The sequence below is a fragment of the Mobula birostris genome, chromosome 3 (assembly GCF_030028105.1).
Source record: "Mobula birostris isolate sMobBir1 chromosome 3, sMobBir1.hap1, whole genome shotgun sequence".
Lineage (NCBI taxonomy): Eukaryota > Metazoa > Chordata > Chondrichthyes > Myliobatiformes > Myliobatidae > Mobula > Mobula birostris.
The window spans coordinates 58,336,244-58,353,120 of record NC_092372.1 but is presented as its reverse complement, the minus strand read 5'-3'; the positions used below and the strand labels follow the sequence as shown (position 1 = coordinate 58,353,120).

Below are 16,877 nucleotides of genomic sequence, written 5' to 3'. Positions count from 1 at the left end.
GCTCGGCCCCGGAAGTTGGACCGCACCAGCGCTGCGAAGGAGCCCCCGGCGCAAATGAATGCAAAAGAAACTCTGACTTTCGCTACTGTACTTCAGAACCAGAATCAGAACTTCTTTAAAAATGTAAACTAACGTCGTCCAACCTTATTTTCAACCGCTTCCCGCACAGGTTGCTTTTGTTCCCGAAACTCTCGCTTCTCCCCCCCCCCACCCTTCTTTTGGCAGAACTCCTCCCTGAAGTCGGATTGGCGGCGGCGGCCCTCCCCCCCGGGCCCCGGCCTCCCCTCACATTTAAGCCGCGGCTGCCTTTGTGGCGATCGGTGGTTGGAGCCGGCAGACCAGTGGCGAGTATCGGCAGGTAACACGACTTGGGGACGGGAGGGCCTACCGGCCTGCCTGCCTCTGGGGCACCGCACCGCGTCCTTTGGACGGTGCGGTTCCACGTGGTAATGGCGATGTGGGACTACCCTCTGCGTTTATTTGTATTTTCAACAAACCCTGACCTGCTCCTTTATTTGTAGGTTGCTGACCGGGTGTTTGCGGATTTTCATTTGTCGTAATTGTACGATTTGATTCTAAAATGTGTAAACAAGAAGTCTGAATGTTCTGTGGGTTGCAAAACGCGCGCGCAAAATCGAGTAGACAACTTTTTATTTGATTTTATGTTTCAGAGGTAAATTTTACGCAAGATGGAGAACATTGAAGGTAAATGAAAAAGTTTTCCTGTTTGATAATTTCTCCTTCGCAATGTGCCACCTTTTGGTAATTGGTTACTATATTGTCACATGTACAAAGAGAAGCTTGTGCTTTGTGTGCCATACACAGGTTAACAAAGATAGTTAAAAAACAAAGGAAATGCAGATTATGTTGTGGTTAAAGGGAAAGTACAAGTAGGCAAAAACAGTATAAGGACTACAACGAAGTAAATTAGGCGATTAAGTTTATCTTTTCACATTTGAGAGGTCCGTACAAAAGTGATAATAGCGGGATAGAAGCGGTCTGAGTCTCGTGGTCTGAGCTCTCATGATTTTGCGGGAGGAGATTTTGTTAAAATGCAAAGCAAGAGGAGAACAGCTTCGCGAACTTTAATGTTGTCTTGGGCTGCTCTCTGGCGCATACCTTGATGAAAATTGAGGCTGTCCTGGGAAACGGTCTCGACCAACAGCTATTACTAATCCTAGCTAGAGTGACTCTAGGGTGCAGGACTTAACCGGCCTGAAATTTTTAAAAAATGATTTGGCTATTTTAAACACAAGCTTCTGCAGATGCAATAAAATGATGGAGAAACTCAGCGAGTCAGGTAGTATCGATGGAGGGGAATAACACTTCAGTTCGTACTGAACCCTGTATCAGGCTTGGAAAGGAAGGGTCCGAAACGAGAATAAGAAGGTGGGGGTGTGGGAGGAGTTCAAACTGGCAGATGATAGGTGAAATCAGGTAAAGGGGGAATAGATGGAAGTGGTAAGGGCTGAAGAAAGAATATTGGAGGTCAGTGGTCCATAGAGGGAAACCACATGGAGGTGAGGTGGAAGGGTACCCAGAATGGGGAATAGAAAAAGAAGGAAGGTGGGGGGAGAGACTACCAGAAGATGGGTAAATTGGTGTTCATGCCATTGGGTTGGAGGCTGCCATAATGGAGTATAAGGTGTTGCTTCTTCAATTTGGAGTTTTGCCTCATGATGGCAGTAGGGGAAGCCTTGGATAGATATGCCAGAATGGGAATGTGAAGTCAAATTGAAATGGCTAGCCATCGGAAGAGCCTGCCTTTTGCTGCAGACAGAGAAGAGGTCCTTTGAGGTAGAGGAGGCCACATAGGTAGCACTGAGTACAATAGATGACTCTGACAGACTCACAGGTGAAGTTTTGTTTTGGATGGATTGTTTTGGTCCCTGAATAGTAGTGAGGGAAGAGATATAGGGGCAAGAGTAGCACTTTTCCCTACCCACTGATTTCCCTCCTGATACATAAACCCTGTAAGTCTGACAAGTGCAACAGCTTGTTAAATGGACTATTGTCTGTAAGGCTGTTTCTTCAGTTTCATCCAATGATCTTTTTAAACATCTGAAGTTAAAACATTTTTTCAGAACATAAAATAGGGAAAAAACTGAATGAAGGAAAGACCAAGGAAGTCTATGAACTACTGGATTGTCCAGGACAAGTGTTGATCAAATCCAAGGACCAGATTACGGCTGGAAATGCAGCCAGGAAAGACCAAATGGTTGGCAAGGCCGCTATCTCCACTAAAACTACCGTGTCTGTCTTCAGACTACTGCAGGACGCTGGTAAGAACAGAAGAGACCTTTTGTTAAAATTAGATAGTTCCCTGAAAATGAAAATGCATAGGGTGATGAACAATCCATATGATAAGTTTGCCTCATCTGCCAAGACATGGGAGTACAAGAATTGGGTTGCCTTGTTACAGTTGTACAAAACTTTGGTTTGGCTTCATTTAGAGTTCTGGTCAGCGCACATGAAAGGTAATGAGAGGATGCAGAAAAGATTCACAGGGTGTTTGCCTGAATTGCAAATCTTGAGTTATCAGGAGTAATTGGATCAGCTCGGTCTGTTTTCCTTGCAGTGAAGAAAGCTGGAAAGTGATGGGGAATAAGGGTATAAAATTAAAAGGCATGGCTAAGCAAGATCGCCAGTAACTGTTTTCCGTGGCAGGAGCCTCTAAAACTAGAGGATATAGATTCAAAATGGATGGGGGGGGAGTTTATAAGGAGTCCGCAGGGGTAGATTTTCGTCGGCATATGGAGGTGTTGGGGGCATGAACAGTAATGTTTAAGTAGTTTTTGGGCTGCTACTTGAATGAACAGGGCATAAAGCTACATGGAATGAATACAGGAAAGTAGGAGTGGTATCGACAGGCATTATGGTTGGTTTAAAGTAATGGTCCATGGAACCTGTTTCTAACTGTATAAATGAGTCAAAGAGCATTGCTGCTGAAGTCTTTTTGGAAGAATTTATTTTTGAAGACCAGCCTTTACTTGTCACATAAGGCAATTGCAGCATAGTGAAATGTGTTGCTTTTTACATCAATAACCAACATATGTGAGGATTGTACTGAAGGCAGCCCGCACAGGTCGCTATGCCTCTGACACCAACAACTTATAAACCCTAAATCAAATTACTTTTGAATCTATGAAGAAACTAGAGCACCCAGAAGAAGCTCACGGGGAGAATGTACAAACTTCTTGTAGACAGCCGTGGGAATTGAACTCTGATGGATGATCACAGATGCTGTAGAACATTTGCACAAATTGCAATGCTACCATGCTAATTATTTCTGTTGTTCAAAAGGGATAAAAACTGCATTTGAGAAGCAGTGTGGAGAAACGGCATTTGTCGCAGCGAATTGTCACATGATTCCAATTGAGTGGGTCTGTAGAAGAGTTGCCACTGGCTCTTTTCTGAAAAGAAATCCCGGTGTAAAGGAAGGATTTAAGTTTTTTCCTCCAAAGATGGAAATGTTCTTTAAGGTATTTGTAACACTTTCTCCTCTTGTTCTTTTTTTTTGCCGTTAATCTTTATGTGGGTGGTCCTTTTTATTCTCCAGCTGCATGGAAAAAAAACATTGTAATGATCTCTGCAATACAACATTAAATATCGTTTAACCAGTAAGTTTAAGTCTGAGGCACAGAGTATTTTCAATTAACTTTTGAGTCTCTTTTGCATCCTTGGAATGTTATTTTAGAAAGAATCGTAAGAAACTGTAGTAGAGATGATGCATGGAACCATTTTCTACAAACCTTGCTGTGTATTTATCAGCTGACAGTTAAAATAAATTTTAAAACTGATTTTGGCTTAATAAACCAATGAAGTTGACTACGCTATAAAATTTCATAGAGTATACAGGTGGACTCCAGGGACACTTTTTTTCTCAGTGATGTTATCAGGTTGGGTTGAAGCTGCTTATGATATTTTAAAGATGCATGATCAATAATAGGGGGAATATAATCCTGCTAAGTGCAAAAGGGTGCAATCAATGAGAATACAAATGACGCAATAAATGGTTGTGCACGAGGGAGTGTGGCAGAACAGGGGCCTTTGTCTAGGAATCTGAAGGAGTCAATGGTGGTAGATAAGTTGTAAAAGCAGAAAATAGGTGATTTCCCCATCATTAGATGGGGATTGGAACATAGGGCAGTTTCCAAGACTTAAGGGAAAAGTCTAGTTAAAAACATTCTAAAGCAGTGCTTCGGCCACAGAGTTCTGTGTACAGTTCAAATGACCACTCTCTAGGAAAGATGTAATTAAACTGGAGAGGGTGCAGAAGGTTATACTAGAATGTTGCCTGGGATGGAGCATTTTGGTTGCTTGTTCTCCTTGGAATGGAAGAGAAACCTGTAGAAGTATACAGAACTCTGAGGGCCCTGGGTTAGGTAACGGACATATCTAAGACTAAAGAGCATCTAATTAGGATAAGGATAGGAGGTTTAGAGGGGATCTGTGGAACAAGTTTTTCCTCATCCTAAAGATGTTTAGAATTTGGAATAGTCCCTGAAGGCAGATACTCAAGTCAAATAAGTATCTAGATCAGCACTTCAATTACCAAGACAAAGAAACCTTCTAACCAAGTGCAGGTAAATGAGATTAGTATAGATGGTTGTGGGCAGCATAGACTACTGATTTGTGCTGTACAGTACTATTTGACTTTAAGATGAAATTATTGGTGCTGTCATTTTTGTAGTGGAGGAAAGCCAAGTGCCAATATTTGACAGGTGAGTTTCTCAAGAAGTGAAGTAACTAGTGAGGTTGAGGGATAAATATCAAATAGGGCAGAGGATCATCACAATACTGCCTGTGGTCTTTTGAGCCTTTTGATAAAAAATACATCTACCTGAGAGCAAATATCTGAAGGTCAGAACCTCTAACCATAAAGAGATCCGATTGTTCTATAGTCAGCCTAGACTAAAGCAACAAAAGTTTAATGAAGGTTGATGCTAGGAGATTTTCATGTCAAATAACTAATTTCTAAGTTTCTTTTAGGATGATGCCAACAATGATCCACAGTGGTCCGAAGAACAAGTGATTGAAGCTCATTTTAACTGTGGAGGGCTGCAAATTGAGCGGTGTGAAGTAGACATCATGAATCGTACCACTTTGGCTGTGTTTGAGATATTGGAGAAGGCCTGGGCAACTCAAGACTGTACACTTGTGGATATGAAAGTAAGTAATTATCTTCCTATGAAACAAGCAAGCAGTATTTTTTTGCATGAACTAATTAATAGTTTCTTCTTGGTAGGTGGAATTTGGAGTTTGTGCTTCTACCAAGGAGATTTTACTTGCTGATGTGATTGACAACGACTCCTGGAGATTGTGGCCTTTAGGGGATCGAAGCCTGCAAAAGGATAAACAGGTCAGTATTTAGTCTATAGATTTGAAATTTTTTACTCCAAGTTGAAGGGAAGACCCTCTGAGAAGTGTAGCATAAATCCCAGATCTCAATTTCTCGCAACATGATCTCGGTCAAAGCTCCTAAATTTTGTCAGTGGCTAAGGCACCTGTTGCAAAGACAGGTATAAAGAGTTCTTGGATTGGTATAGTATGTCTCCTTCTAGCCTGCAGGAAAGCTAAAATAAATATTGCCATAATTATGCTGACTACTTTTAGTCTTTGGTGATTTCCTCATTTGTAGGTTTTGTTTTATAAAATCAAATCAATCTCACCAGCTTATTTTTCATTAATCATACAGTTCAACAATGTCTTCTAATAGAATAGCATTTCTCCTAGATTACAATTTTGAAGGGTTGGAATGCAGTGTAGATTCCTACTATGCCCTTTTTGTAAGCAACATTCTGCTCATCCTTGAGCACAACCAAAATTGGATGTTTTTGAAGATTTCCTACTTCATTGTAACTTTGAAACATTGTAAATATTCATTTGCAATGCTAACTGAAGTTGATGAATTTTTATATTGAAAAATGCTTCCTACTAGAGAAGTATTTGGTAACTTGCTGTCATTGTTGTCATTAACTTAAATACAAAATTCTTCAGATTTTTGCTTTGCTCATGATAACTTTTGAAACTCCTGTATTTAATTGTTTTAGTGAAATGGAATTTAGCTGACTATTGTTTTCTTCATTTAAAAATAAAGTGCTTTCATTTTAGTTGCTTCCTAACTGCAGACATAGTTTGCAAGAGTGTTGCCTTTGAGTTTGTATTTTAATGTTACCAGTAACTTTTTTTTAAAAAAAAAAACAATCTAACATTTGTTTGTTTTTATGGAAGTGCTGTGTTCAGTTTGTATTTTTGCCTTTTAGGTTTATCGTGATCTCAAAGAAGTAACACCTGAAGCTATGCAAGTAGTCAAGAGAAACTTTGAATGGGTAGCAGAAAGAGTACAGGTATTTTCAAACTTTAAGTGTGTAAATCACGAAGCATATTTTTGATGGATGATATCTGATTAAAGGAGGTACTCTCATCTATATCCATATTTTGTCTGTCAGCCTGATGCATCATACTTAAGTTTTGGGAAGAACCAAATCATGGAAATCAATATTTGACTTTTTTTTTCTGAGAGCATTATCTTCCTCCCCGCCCCCCTTCTAAAATTTGCCTACGACCATGTCTTTTTCAAATCTCCAGTTTTGACCATTCCATTGTTCTCTTGGATAGCCATTTATCTATATAATAATAAAACTCTCATGCTCTGTCTGTCTGTTTGTGACCTCCAATTAACGCAAACGTTGCATTACAGTGGCACTTTTTATGGCTAAATCGAATTAAAATGTACTAACTTACAGAATGCAGGCTAAGATCAGGGTTATTCTTATAAAATTGCTCATTCACCAAAAATCAACAGGCTGGCTTTCACCTGAGACCCGATCGGCCATCGTGGAAATCGGGACGCGACAGTCCGACGCATGCGCACAGCCAGCCTCAGCAGCAACACCTACCGGAGCAAAAGGGCAAGGCAGCTCTATTTCAAGGGGTCACATACTGCTAATCACCATCAGCATGTACAGGATTGGGACACCCAATCAATAAGAGATAATTAAATCTTATTGTAATGACGTACTTCCAGCCACCCATAAAACCCTTTGCTGCAGTCAAAGGACAGCGGTGACTATATCACGTCCATTTAGGAGAGCGCCAACCACATCATCAAGAATAATTGCATCCTTTGGTGTTACTGCTTCGTATCTTCTATCCAGCATCAGGGTAAGAAAAAGTGGTCAGCCTAATTATGCCGTGTGGAAAGGGAAGGGGTACATTATGGTCAAGAGATGATGGCAAACGTCCTTGGGAAGCGGCAAGGAGAGGGAGAGAACAAGAATTAGATGAGGCCGGGGCCGCACGACTCCAGGATCAAAGAGTCAGGACAAAAAAAAGTTGAGAGAAGAGACAGGAGGAGAGGCATACACATCTCCAGGATCAGAGACAAACAATAAACAGCAGGAGCGATGAAGAGAAGGAGGATGAAAGGGCTGCACGTCTCCAGAATGACAACGAGAGGCATAAGGGTGGCAGATAAACCAGAAATGATGCCATCAAAAGTGTCCTTTGTTAAACGAGGAGCAGCTATATTTGCTTTGCTAAGCGTCATTCTTCTTTAATAATCTGAGGTTTTCTACTTCAGTTTCCAAAGCAAAGCGATATCAGTAGCATTCAGGAAAATTTAGTGTTCATTCTGGTCACATCAGACTGCACTACACTTCTCTCAAATGGTGCCCCAATGGGTCACCCGGTTGTCTCGTTATTTATATTATACGGTCTGTAATTTCTGTGCTGGACTGTGATAGTATCTGATCCAACAAGCTTTCAAATGTAAAGTCTGGATCAATTGCTGTAGTGCAAATGCATAAGATTGTGAATACATTAACAGGAAAATTTTCTGAATTTGATGTTTATCTTTTGCACTAAACTGAAAGGTAAACTACATTAACTTATTCAAATATCCATGCAGAATCTGCTAGTGACAAAGTCTTCCAAAAGAGTGGTGGTAATTATGGGATCCAGCAGTGATCTTGGCCATGGCCAAAAAATAAAACAAGCATGTGCAAATTATGGCATACCTTGTGAACTGAGGATTTCATCAGCTCATAAAGGTACGGATGAGACATTGAAAATTAAAGCAGAATATGAAGGTAAGCAACCTTTATGATGATACATCTTGTGTCTTGGGAATGGGGGTTAAAATTCTAACTCGGATTTTGTGCTACTTTACTGAACCCTGACTTCAGAAAGATCATATACAGTTGGGAATTTAAAAAGTCTAATTGTGGATTTCTGTTTTGTTTTACAAAATACAAACTATTATGTTTTGTAATACAAAATAGAATACACAACATAGTGTATTGCAAATAGCTGGGAAAGACATTTCAAATTCATCTCACTACAAGATATTTGAATTTTTGCATTAATTAGCTGTTTTCAGTCAATTACGAGCAATGAATCTGAATTAGCTAATGCTAAACAGTTCCCATTAGCTCTGCCTAATTTTGTTTGAATTTTAAATTTATCTCTGCACTGGTATTTATGGGGAGAAATATCAAGTCACTTCCAAAACACATCTGCAATCTTGACCTTGGAATCTCGTAATCCAAAAGAAAATATCAGTTCCATTCCATTTGTATGCAGTTCTTTTTCATTCTCATATTTGAACTATCACACAAAGCCCGTCAGCTAAAAGAGATATTTAAATATACTTGTTCATGAACTGCAATATTTTCTAACTTTTTTTTGCTTTTGTGGGTTTTTTGCAGTCTTTAGTGATATATTTGATATACTTGTATGTTTCCCTTTTGAATGTGCAAGAAAATAGGAACTAAATTCTCTTGGTAGCCAGAGGGTAAAGCAAGCTGGCAGTCGTTAGTAGGTGGCTTTGTTCTTCCACTATTTCTAATTTTCTCTTACAATTCCCACCGTAAAATTTTTTCTCGTACAATTTTGTCTTCCACGAATTCCACCTTGGTTCATCTATGTCTTGTTCTAGCTGCCTCCCTAAGTTTTCACCATTAACTCAGACATCCCACCTCTGCCGGAAGTTCCAGGAGTCTCCTGCATATTAATAGTGGCTCCTTGATGCCTGCAAATTATATACAATATCATGAAAATCAATTTTTTTGAGAGAGAGAGAGAAAAAACGAAAACGAACACATGAGTTGAGAGTTAAAGGGCAAAAGTTTAGGGGGTAACATGAGGGGGAACTTCTTTACTCAGAGTGGTAGCTGTGTAGAAGGAGCTTCCAGCAGAAGTGATTGAGGCAGGTTTGATATTGTCATTTAAAGTTAAATTGGATGGCTATATGGACAGGAAAGGAATGGAGGTTTATGGGCTGAGTGCAGGTCGGTGGGACGAGGTGAGAGTAAGCATTCAGCACAGACTAGATGGCCTGTTTCTGTGCAGTAATTGTTATATTGTTATATGGTTAAGAGAGAGCGAGAGCGCGCCATGGCAGAGTTTCAAAAAAAGAAAATATAAAACGTATGTCACCCCAGACTACACTAAAGTGTACCCCTGCCTAATAGGGGTCAAAAATAATGATAGTGCTGCTCGCTGTGCTGTTTGCAACATTGACTTTTCTATTGCCCATGATGGGTTAAGACTGTAACAAACATGTTGAGATGAGTTTAACAGGTGTCATTCATTCATTAGCATAGCTAACGTTATTTAACCTAGCTGGCTAGCTGCTAAGGAGCTACTCTATTGCAGACATCCCACCTCTCCCGGAAGTTCCGGGAGTCTCCCACAAATTGATGGTGCTACCTCCCTGAAATGAGTTTTTGCAGGGTGGGATGTCTGTTAACTTCTCTCTCCCTCAGAGAAGTTTTGACCTGTGGGGAGGGTGGGGGAAGTATGAATGGGGAATAGAAGATTGGAATCATTGATTTTTCTTCTCGAAGGTTATGTATTCCGTTTATCCGTCTTCAAATTTTTTTTCCTAAAATTGCCACATAACCTTTAATACTAGCAATCCAGTTTCTGTATTTGCTATACTAATGCAAATAGTGAGTTGCATTTAAATTGTCTTTTCATTTGTTTATCTTAAAGCAGTAACAAAATGTGGTTCTTTCTGTTTAGTTTTTCCTTTGAGGAAAGACTACACAGGAATTCCTTAACCTGAAAGGAAGACAAAAAGGTTAAGGAATTTCTGGTGCAATCACTTGTGTAAGAACAATGTCAATTTTGCTTTTCTCAGCACAGACGTTAACTGACTTATAGTTGGAGCACACTTTATTGCTGACTTCCAGTACCTGGTGTTTTTTGATTATCACATACATCTACATTTATTTGCCATTGATCTTTAAAAGATCGTTGTGTTGGAAGCTAGGTTTGACCACAGTAATGTCATACCTCCAATCAAAATACTTAGGAGTTTGTGAATTTCAATCCTTTTGAGGTCCTAATGTTGAATTTTTTTAATCATAATATGTAGTATTGCTAAGTTATAAATACTTAATACCCCGAGGAAACCTGCTATAAGCCATTATAACCAATTCGTATATTGTTGAATTTGCTAGTTAAAATTAATTGTAAGTGTCGGGCTATGCTTATTTTTCTCCCATTATTTTGTGATGGCCCTTAATACTAGATTATTTTTTTTATAGCCATCAGTGCTATTTCAACAACATTAAGATTTGTCGTTTCTTATTTTTTGTTTTACTTTCAAGGTTTAATTTAACCTAACTTGCTATGTATGTGACCAATAGTAACGGTACACATGTTGGTTATAAACACAACAGGTTTATCGATCAAGTTGCAACAATACAAAAGAAGCAATAGCTTAACAGAAACTAGGTGTTTTTTTTTGTGTGCCTTTGATTTTTGCATTTTAACAATTTCCTGAGTTATCTTGCCTTGGGTGTCTTTTGCAGATCAACCCATTCATTTTTGTGACAGAGAATGCTAGATTTAAGGTGTTTTTTTTATTAAACTGATTAAGATGTATAGTATGAGTTATTGGTTCCTCCAAGCGGCTCAGGAACACCAGATATTTTCCTGTTATCCTTCAGAAAGGAGATGTATGAAAATTAGAATATTAAATAAAGAACAGCTTGTCTAGCTGTAATGGTATCACATGCAGTGAATGAAATTATCTTCTATTGATGCCTTGCTTCCACTCACATGAATTTTGGTTTGGTGTTTGTAATGGATTATAGTACAAAGAGTTGCTGTCTGATGTAAAACTTTCTACAGGCATGTAATCACTAGGTTAATTATTTTTCGCATTCCTAAATTTTCGACTTGATGTGAAAGCAAAATGGATTCCATAAGAAATTCCTAGCCTTGTGGCCTCAATTATGGATCATTACACAATATAAAATTGTCTTAATGGAAAAACTTTGCCTCGGTTCTGTATACATTATATGGCTGTACTTGTTCTATACATGTATATAGTAAAATGACAATAAACTTGACTTCACATACTTGTACACTTCATTTCCTCAGCATCTCCTGTCTACCCAAGTAGCCTTGCTGAAGTTGAGAATGAAATGATGCTTACGTAAAAACAAACTGCTAGGAAAAGTCGTCAGGTTGAACAGTATTTATGGAAAGAAAAGTGATTAATGTCTCAAGTAGAAGGTCTTCATATTTCTGGCATCTAGTATTTTGATTTCCATTTATTGATGTTGAACTGATATTTCTCAAAAAACTGATCGTATTGCACTATTCCCTTATCTAACTTCCTTCATAATTGGTATTGCAGTATCTTTTATAATAACTTGTATTACAGTACAAGATTAATTTGTTTCACAGGAATGTGGTGCTATCAATCTTTAAGCCAGCTTGTGTTTTATCGGTTACTTGACATGTGGAATTTAAAATGTAAGTGGAGCTTATGATCTAAAAGAACGGGATCTCTGATAGCATTTTATTTCGTAACATTTAGGTGATGGTGTTCATACTGTATTTGTGGCCGTTGCTGGCAGAAGTAATGGTTTAGGACCGGTGCTGTCTGGAAACACTACTTGTCCTGTTATAAACTGCCCTCCTATATCTGCTGATTGGGGTGCTGAAGATATTTGGTCATCACTGCGAATGCCTAGTGGTAAGTTGTTGAGAATCCTCTGAGCAGCTCTTTAGATATTAGTATTAGTTGTTTTGAGGAATCTTGTTGGATCCTGTCTTTATTAACCTGTGTGTCAATTATATTTGGTTTTGATATCTTCATTAGAGTGAACATCAGAATGAAAGGGAAAAAATTGCAGATGCCTTTTCTTGATGGTGTTTTTTTTTTGATCTACCAATATTTTCAGTGTCCTGGTTTTTGCTACATCCAAATTGATCCTATAATTTGATAATCTATCTCCATTACTACCATATGTCATTTACAGTTGCATGTCCAACATTGACACAAGAAAGAAAACAATTAGAACAAAATTAAAAACAAAAGTTAGTGGCATTTCCAAGTATTAAATTTTCAACTTGTTATATTATCCATAGATGCTTAATATAGTTTACTTCAAAGCAGGCTGCTATTAGTATATTTGACAGACCACATTTCAAATTGTCAGGTTGAGTCTAGGCCAGGGGTTCCCAACCTGGGGTTCACTGACCCCTCAGTTAATGGTAGGGGTCCATGGCATTTTTTAAAGAAGATTGGGAACCCTTGGTCTAGGCAGTGACCATGTAGAGATTTGTTTGCAGCCTGTTTTAAGTTCTTAGAAGTTCCCTGAACATGTTCTGCATCCTGCCATTTTGAGGGTTTGAGGGTCCTGCTCTTGATTTGATTTTGATCTTAATCTCGATCTGGAAAGTGAAGTGGGTAATCCACTATTCAAAAAAAAATCACTGATGATGTATTAATATGGTTCCTGATAACACTCACTTAAATCATGATTGGAGAGAGTTAACATGTATTGAAGAAAAGATGATTGAGGGCATCTAAATATGAGATCATAACTAGCAGAGTTCTAAAGTGAGAGTTAGTGGCTGTGTATTTGGATTTTCAAAAAGCATTCAACAAGATGGCACACGGTAGAGAAAATTAGGGTAATATTGGGTTCAATATATTGATGTGGAGTTTGGAGTGCCTCGTTAAGAAACACGGGTTGTTCTCAAAATTCAAAGTACATTTTATTATCAAAGTATGTATACATTATACAACCTTGATATTCTCCTAACAGGCAACCATGAAACAAACACCATATATGGAAAAAAAACATAAGAAAATAACCCATAAGAAGTACTGTCGAACACTCAATGTGCAATGGGGAGGGGGGTAATCATGCAAATAAATAGTGCTTCTGAACGGAAGTCCCCAAGAGAGTCCTGTAGTTCAGTGCAGAGCTGAGTAAACATCATAAAGCCATGTTCTTAATCTGCCCATACCTTGCCTTTGGCCCTGGCACCCTGATCTTTCTGGCATCTTTTACCTTTTCAATTTGGCCTGGCTCCATCTGAACATTGGGTTCTGCTGCTTCAAGCGGTAATCTGAACCAGCCCGTAGCTAGCCTCCAGCGTTGATATCCTGACCTTTTCAATCTGGCCCAATATAAAACACAAAAGGATTAATTACAAAGTATTCACCCCCTTTAGTATGATACACCAAATCATCATGGGTGCAGCCATTTGGTTTTAGAAGTCACATACTTTGTTGTGATCTGTTTTTGGAGACCTGTGTGCATTCAATGTGTTTCAATTGATTGTAGTAAAAATGCAAGTGTATGTAGAAGGTCCAACTGCTGGTAAGCCTGGCAAAAACTACACCATGAAGACGAAAGAACACTCCAAGCAAATCCATTAAAATATTATTGAAAAGCACAAGTCAGGAGATGGATACAAGAAAATTTCCAAGTCCCTTGGAGTACAGTTAAGTCAGTCACCAAGAAATAGAAAGAATATGGCACAGCTGTAGATCTGCCTAGAGCAGGCTGTCCTCAAGACCATGCAAGAAGGGGACTAGTGAAGGAGGCCACCAGGAGACTTACGACAACTCTGGAGGAGTTTCAGGCTTCATTGGTTGAGTTGGGAGAGACTATGCATACAACAACTGTTGCCCGGGTGCTTCACCAGTTGCAGCTTTATGGAAGAGTGACAAAGAGAAAGCCACTGTTTTGGGCGGCGGGGGGAAACCTCGCATGAAATCTCAGCTAAAGTTTGCTAGAAGGCTTGTGGGAGATGCTGAAGTCAGCTGGAAAAAGGTTCTATCGTCTGATGAAACCAAAGTTGAGCTTTTGGCTTTCAGACTAAACGCTATGCTTGGCTTAAGCCAAACACCGCACATCATCACCATCCCTACAGTGAAGCTTGGTGGTGGCTGTATCATGCTGTGGGGATGCTGCACTGCAGCAGGCCCTGGAAGGCTTGTGAAGGTAGAGGGTAAAATGAATGCAGGAAAATACAAGGAAATCCTGGAGAAAAATCTGATGCAGTCTGCAAGAGAACTGCAACTTTGGAGAAGATGTTTTTTCTAGTAAGACAGTGTCCTCAAGCATAAAGCCAAAGCTACATGGGAATGGCTTAAAAACAACAAAATTAATGTTCTGGAGTGGCAAAGTCAGAGTCCAGACCTCAGTCTAATTGAGAGTTTGTGTCTGGATTTGAAAAGGGCTGTTCACTCCTGATCCTTTGCAATCTGACAGAGCTTGAGCAGTTTTGTAGGGAAGAATGGGGGAAGAACTTGCAGTGCCCATATGTGTTTTTAATTCAAGTATATTAAGTGTGGAGAACTGGGTAGAGGGTGGAGGTTTGTCAGTTTTTTTGTGTGATTAAAATGTATTTTGTTTCTTGTGCAAGGTGGACATTTTCTAAATGTGCCATTTGTTTTCCTAGGTCTTGGCTGCTCCACTGTTCTGTTTCCTGAGGCAGCTGCCCTTTTTGCTGCTCAGATCTTTGGTCAATTTGATCATTTAGTGTGGGCCAAGCTACGGGCAAACATTTTGAAAAACTGGATCTCCTTGAAGCAAGCTGACAAGCAGTTAAGAAACATGTGATCAAAAAGTTCCACCTTCTCAAAAGCTTTCAGTTATTTAGTGAAATGAAGTTAATCTTGAAGTGTTAAAATGATGTTCTATTTGTCTGGTTACATTTGGGCATTGCATTACTGAATGCACATGTTACAGGATTCAGCTATTGCTGCTAGTTGGATGTAACTTACGTTTTTTTGGAAAATTAATTTCTAAACAATCTTTATAATTAAGGTACAATACTAGTAGCATAACTTAAAATAAAACTTGCATCAAGAATTAGAAAGTAAATGTCCTTATGCAGTTACAAGCCCAAGGAAGACACTGATTTATGAGTAAGGTTGTTTGTTCAGTGATCATGAACTTAATTGCATCATAAAAACAAATGTTTGAAGACCAATGTATCTACTGGATAAAGAGAATGAGGTTTCTGTGACTTTTAACAAAATCTTCTTGAAATTGGAAATTCCAGAAAATAGAGAGAGGGTCTGCTCTCTTTAGCTGTTGCTTTTAGGTTGTAATACCGAAATATCAGTTAGTCTCCATTCAGTATCTATATGAGGGTGTTTGGTTGTATTTCATCTTGGTCAGTGGGAATTTTCTCCTTTGAATTTTAATAGCTTGCTTGAGTGAGATCTGTTAAGGCCAATCCCTTTTACATAAATATTCTGCCTGCTGCGTAAACATTACAAAAGTAAATTTGACTCGGTCTTGCCTTTAAAATGTTTCAATTTAACTTTCCCAGTTTTGACGAAGGTACAATAGTCAATTATTTAGTGAGTTACTTTAACAGAAGTGACCTTCTCAGTGCACTTAAGAAAAACATTTTACTAGAACTGTTCTCTTGACAATTTAAGCTATAGTTACTGTTCTTAACGTCCTCAAATAAAGTACCTCTTCCTAGATGTCAACATTAGTATTAACAAAGTTGGAAAGTCAGTATTCTTCCTTGCAGTTTTGTTTACTTATCACATCCATGCAACCACCCCCCCCCCCCCCAACACCACCAATTTAAGGGATTGTGTGCTAATGTGTAGCAGCACCTGAACTGGCCCCCAGCAGGATAAATTTGAGCATGTAATCACTACTGAAGTTGCTGGGTATATTCTGATATTAGTCTAGATTTGTTCAGGGGTATGTATCTGTAATCATTATGGAAGATACAAGTTACATTACTGTTGTTGTCAGATAGTTTAATTTCACAGTTCCTGCATTATATTATCTTTTTGTTAGTAACTATTTCTACAAGTTATTGCTAACTTTTTTGGGGGCTACGCTGATTTTTTTTTAAACAAGTGGATGGGAATAGTTTGAGCTACCTTTTAATCAGTTGATAATTACAAAAGTGCTAAATGTTTTGCAGTGGGACAAACCTGCTGAGAGGATGGTGGCCAGTGTTGACATTTAAATGCAGCACATAATAAAATCATGATGGATTCAAAAATACTCAAAGCTTCGCTGTGTAATTTCAAACAAGAATGATTATTTTCATAACTCTGTACTAGTATTCAGATGTTAATCGCTCTTGATGAGCTGGGACAGCATTCAATCATGCCATTAGACCCTGACTGTCTTCAGTCATTGGTCTCCGGAGTTACTGATATTGGACTAAATGTACAACACTTTATATAAAAAAAAGTATTCCTTTGCACACCTTCCAAGCACAGTTTATTGTTGTTGTTCCTCTCCATGCCTTCTGGCACAGCGGGCAACAACCTTCCCATTTCATTAATAATCGCCTCTTGTTACGAGGCTAGCTCAGCACTCTACCCAGCATGGATGGGAAGTCTGGTGAGTATGCCACGCCACTACACTACACCACTGGCTGGCTTGTTGCCTTTATACAGCCTTGATGTTCTAACTTCGTCCACATGAGTGTTTCCCTAATATTTTTCAAATTGCTGATTTTTTTTCTACAATTTTTAATCATTTGATAACCAGATTACCAGAATATTTGAGGTTTGTAATCTACCAAATGTCCTGTCCCAAACACCTATCTGCTTGTCCTATCTTCTGGGT

At 38.9% G+C, this 16,877-nt stretch overlaps 2 protein-coding genes across 4 annotated transcripts in view; one reads left to right on the top strand and one right to left on the bottom strand.

Moving 5' to 3' along the window:
- Positions 1 to 32: 32 nt before the first annotated feature.
- paics (phosphoribosylaminoimidazole carboxylase, phosphoribosylaminoimidazole succinocarboxamide synthetase) lies at positions 33 to 16,304 on the top strand. Of its 2 annotated transcripts, none has more exons than XM_072252674.1 (10): positions 33 to 123; positions 672 to 705; positions 2,085 to 2,282; positions 3,304 to 3,482; positions 4,993 to 5,172; positions 5,249 to 5,362; positions 6,267 to 6,350; positions 7,913 to 8,093; positions 11,840 to 11,998; positions 14,725 to 16,304. In XM_072252674.1, the coding sequence occupies exons 2-10, from the start codon at positions 690 to 692 to the stop codon at positions 14,883 to 14,885; spliced, it is 1,272 nt and encodes a 423-aa protein (XP_072108775.1). In that variant the 5' UTR covers positions 33 to 123; positions 672 to 689; the 3' UTR covers positions 14,886 to 16,304. The 2 variants fall into 2 exon arrangements, with proteins under 2 accessions (XP_072108775.1, XP_072108774.1); XM_072252673.1 differs by lacking the exon at positions 33 to 123 and adding an exon at positions 226 to 358.
- The window catches only part of lonrf1 (LON peptidase N-terminal domain and ring finger 1), a 44,028-nt gene continuing 30,135 nt past the window's right edge, over positions 2,985 to 16,877 (bottom strand). The window contains exons 12-13 of one of the 2 annotated variants that reach the window (XM_072252670.1): positions 13,326 to 13,434; positions 2,985 to 3,559 (exon numbers count right to left, since the gene is read on the bottom strand). In XM_072252670.1, coding sequence (XP_072108771.1) covers positions 13,372 to 13,434 — 63 coding nt within the window. In that variant the 3' untranslated portion in view covers positions 2,985 to 3,559; positions 13,326 to 13,371. Of the gene's footprint in view, positions 3,560 to 9,018; positions 9,035 to 13,325; positions 13,435 to 16,877 lie in introns of those variants that run through there. The other variant, XM_072252671.1, reaches the window with a different exon arrangement.

What these genes read in the sequence shown, in the direction of transcription:
- paics (XM_072252674.1), top strand. An exon ending in CAGACTACTGCAGGACGCTG is followed by an intron (nt 2,283 to 3,303) that starts GTAAGAACAGAA and finishes GTTGTTCAAAAG; the next exon opens with GGATAAAAACTGCATTTGAG. An exon ending in ATCACTGCGAATGCCTAGTG is followed by an intron (nt 11,999 to 14,724) that starts GTAAGTTGTTGA and finishes TTGTTTTCCTAG; the next exon opens with GTCTTGGCTGCTCCACTGTT.